The 3,534-nt window shown below is 60.0% G+C and overlaps 1 protein-coding gene across 1 annotated transcript; it reads right to left on the bottom strand.

Annotated features, from left to right (window-relative positions):
* Positions 1–2,091: 2,091 nt before the first annotated feature.
* Positions 2,092–3,091, bottom strand: CUNH11orf96 (chromosome unknown C11orf96 homolog). The gene has a single exon (XM_052692567.1). It carries the CDS (start codon positions 2,819–2,821, stop codon positions 2,459–2,461), a length of 363 nt encoding a protein of 120 aa, XP_052548527.1. The 5' UTR covers positions 2,822–3,091; the 3' UTR covers positions 2,092–2,458.
* Between the last annotated feature and the right edge of the window lie 443 nt (positions 3,092–3,534).

Below are 3,534 nucleotides of genomic sequence, written 5' to 3'. Positions count from 1 at the left end.
TCATACAAAGCTGAGAGGTGCCCTGGACATTGCGGAATTTCATGCCAGCATGTGAACGTGCTCAGAAACATCAGCACAAAGCTCAAGCTGCTAAGGAGAAGGGACCAGAGCCAGGCTGGCACCACCACAGCTGAAATCAGGAGCTGACTCTATGCTAACACCAGGGTAAAATGACCCAGGTCACAAGCTCAATAGCCCTGAAGATGGTTCTCCAACAGTAGAAGCACCGATGTGACTCTGACACCGCAATTAGGAGCTGTGCAGCTTTAAGGCACAGTTCCCTGTCCCCTGGCACCGGTTACACTAATTGCACTCATTAAATACCCAGAGGTGCTGTGCTCCATGCTCACAGGCTCAGGCAGCTGGCGCTGAGGCACAAAGCCGGCTGGAGGCAGCACCAGAGCTGTGCTCAGGGCCTTGCTGGTGTAGCTCAGAAAGCCCAGGGCCACGCGCTCTGCTCTGCTCTTTCTCTCCTCATGCTCCCCGCTCCCTCCCACACACACGCAGCCTGCCAGTGCCCATTGGCTGCATCCCAGCTCTACTACACAGCACCTCTGGGTGCTTTAGGCTGTGTGCCTATGGAATGGAACGCTCAGCCCACATCTGCAGCCTGGGCAGAGGGTGGCAGCCTCAGCAGCCTTTGAAGCAGTCTCAGTGAATTTAATGCAGTGGTTTCGCAGCCCTTACAGGATGGATGTCCACGGTCCTAAAAACCATGGCAAGAGGAACCTTCTTAATTCACAGCGAGGCGGTCAGTCACTCTGCGTGGCCTCTCTGGGACAGAGCTAAAGCACTTTGTGCTTCTCTGCTGCACAGGGCAGTGCTGGGAAGGGAAACACCAGCCTGCACCTGGGCATCTCCTGTTTGCATGTCATTTGCTTTGAGAAGCAGCAGGAAGTTGTTAACAAGGAACTGCTGAAGAGGAACTTATTCAGCCTAGCCACTGGGATGGCGTTCTTACCTCTGTATTAACATCCAGCCCTTTCTGTCTCTCAAAAGCATTGTTTTTGACCGCCCTGCTTCTTGAAGCTGGATCTACAGGCGCAGAGAGCAGTCCTGGGTTGGGCACTGAGGGCAGCTGGAGGTCACAGGCTGATGAGGGAGCAAGCTGGAGCTTACACACTGTGGGCACAGCTTACTGCTTACAGTTCACCCCTCCTGCCCAGCCAGGCTGGCTCTCGCATTGCACAGGATACTGTAAGACTCTTCTGGTACTCAGAGAACTTGTGGCAGGACCGGCCCAAAGGAATCTTCCCCACACCACTGCTGTCCCTCAGTTCCCAGGCAGAGGCAGCTCTGAGCATGGCTCCCCGTGCTGTATGGGTCATTACACCACACCAGGCTGCTCCCGGCCCATCTGTCACACTCACCTGCACCTCTGCCACCGAGGAGGGCAGAGTGGGGTGCATCAGTGTGGCAGCACCCGAAGGTAGGATGCAAGGAACCTCCTCTCCACCTCTCACTGTAGTGATGTTGGTCAGAAGCTCCCAATAACCACCTGGGGTAACCCCGGTAACAGATGATTGCAGGGCCCCAGGGGAGCTGTCAGCACAGGGATGCTGCCACTGGACTGAGAAATTATGGCACGGAGATTCCCAGCCCTGTGATTTGCCTCTCGCTCTGCAGAGAAATACGTGATCATAGACTGGGAAGCCTCACAAACACTCATGCACCCCAAAGTGCCAAAGAATTCACTTGTCCCGCACTAAAACCCTTTGCCCATCAGCTCCGGGTGAATCTCACCCCTCGCTACTAGACGGCAGCTATAGGAGCCCACATCGGCCCCGGGTACTGAACCCATGCGCAGCACTATGCAGCTGTAGGCAGGGAAGAGGGGCGGGAACCCTCGGCTAAGAGCAGAAAGTCAATGCACCGAGCCACGAACTACACCTACAACTACACAACTACAAGCTTTTGGGCACAGCCAGTTCCAAGCAGTCCTTAAGCATCAATCCAATCGAACACGACCATCTTAACAAAGCAAACGAAGTTGCGTAAGGTCACTCCGCAGCCCATCTCCGTCCCATCGGCACTCCGCGAGCGGCAGCAGCAGCAGGGGGGCAGGGCACCGCAATAAGGACGGCCCGGGGGTACTGTGCAAATATATCGGATTTTATTACTCTTTTATGGAAATAATAACAGACATTCAGGTAGAAACATATTAAATTAATGCAGTCGACAGTCTAAATGCAAAAATAAATATAAAGTCCGGCAGCTCAATGCATCTAAAACAGCTCATTTCTTCTAACGGATAGAAAAGATTTTTTTTTTTTTTTTTTTTGTCTTTTAGACGGAGAGTTTCATACAATCAAATAGAAACGAAGGTACAAGCGCTTTCTCAGAAAACACCGCGACCCGGCACGCAGCGGAACCTCCGACCGCCGGGTCCCCGCCGCCGCCGGGTGCAGTCCGCGGGCCGGGCCGGGTCCCGCCGAGCCGAGCCCAGCCGAGCCGCCCCTCAAAGGGCCGAGTCCGAGTCGCTGGAGTCAAGGCTGTTGCGCAGGCGGCAGCTGCCCAGGCGGTCCCGCTGCAGGCTGAGATTCTGGGTGCTGCGCCGCAGGCACTCCAGCGACTGCAGGAAGGACTTCTTGGCCTTCTCCTCCTCCATGGGAGACACCCCCTCCTCCTCCACCTCCTGAATCTCGTCGAAAGTCACCGGCTGCGTCTTGAAGCGCGACTGCCGCGGCCGCCGTGCCTTGCCGCGGGCGGGCCGGGCCGGGCGGGCGGGCGGCGGGAACTCCTCGGCCACGCAGACGAAGTGCGGCATCACCGCCTGGTAGCTGGAGCAGACCCCCAGCAGCTCGGCGGGTTTGGCGGCCATCCTGCCGCCCGCGGGGCCGCCCGCCGCGGGGGCCGGGGCCGGCGGAGCGGGGGGAGCTGCCTCGGCCGTGCCGGGCGACGGTGCCGGAGCGGAGAGGAAGCGGGAGCGCCGCGGAGCCGAGGAGCGGTCGACGAGCGGCGCGGTGCCGAAAGCGGCGCGGTGCCGAAAGCGGCGCGGTGCCCGGCGATCCGATGCGGTGCGACGCGATGCGACCGGAGCGCGTCCCGCCTGCCTCAGCCGAGCCGGCTGCGCCCGCTGCCGTTATATAGAGCGGCGGTGCCCACGCGGGAGCACGCTCGGCGGCGGCGGAGCCCACCCGCGGCCCCGCCGCCTGGCACCGCCCCGGCCCCCCGCCCCCGGCGCCGCCTCTCCTCCACCGCCCCCCGGCCGCGGGGGAACGGGGCACTGCGAGAGCGCGGGGCGGCGCGCCCCGATCCGCACCGCACCGCCCGCTGCCCCCCTGCTGAGAGCCGCGGGTCCGGCGCTCAGCCCCTCAGCGCTGCGCTCGGGACAAGCCCAGCTCCGGGCCGGGATAAGGCACCCCAACGCCACAATAAACTATGGAGACCGCGTAGCACCACCATTCCGCGACCATCGCCCAGATCTCCTCCCACTTCTGCCCCTTTTGATGCGTTTAAGCAGGGTTAAGTACCTGCTTCAGTTGACCCTATGTCCGCTTATCCGAAGGACCCTAAAATTTTTCATTCCCCACA

Source organism: Tympanuchus pallidicinctus, unplaced genomic scaffold, assembly GCF_026119805.1.
Source record: "Tympanuchus pallidicinctus isolate F22 unplaced genomic scaffold, pur_lepc_1.0 scaffold3, whole genome shotgun sequence".
In the NCBI taxonomy this organism is placed as follows: Eukaryota; Metazoa; Chordata; class Aves; order Galliformes; family Phasianidae; genus Tympanuchus; species Tympanuchus pallidicinctus.
The sequence above is the reverse complement of the archived record's forward strand: the minus strand, read 5'-3'. Positions and strand labels throughout refer to the sequence as shown.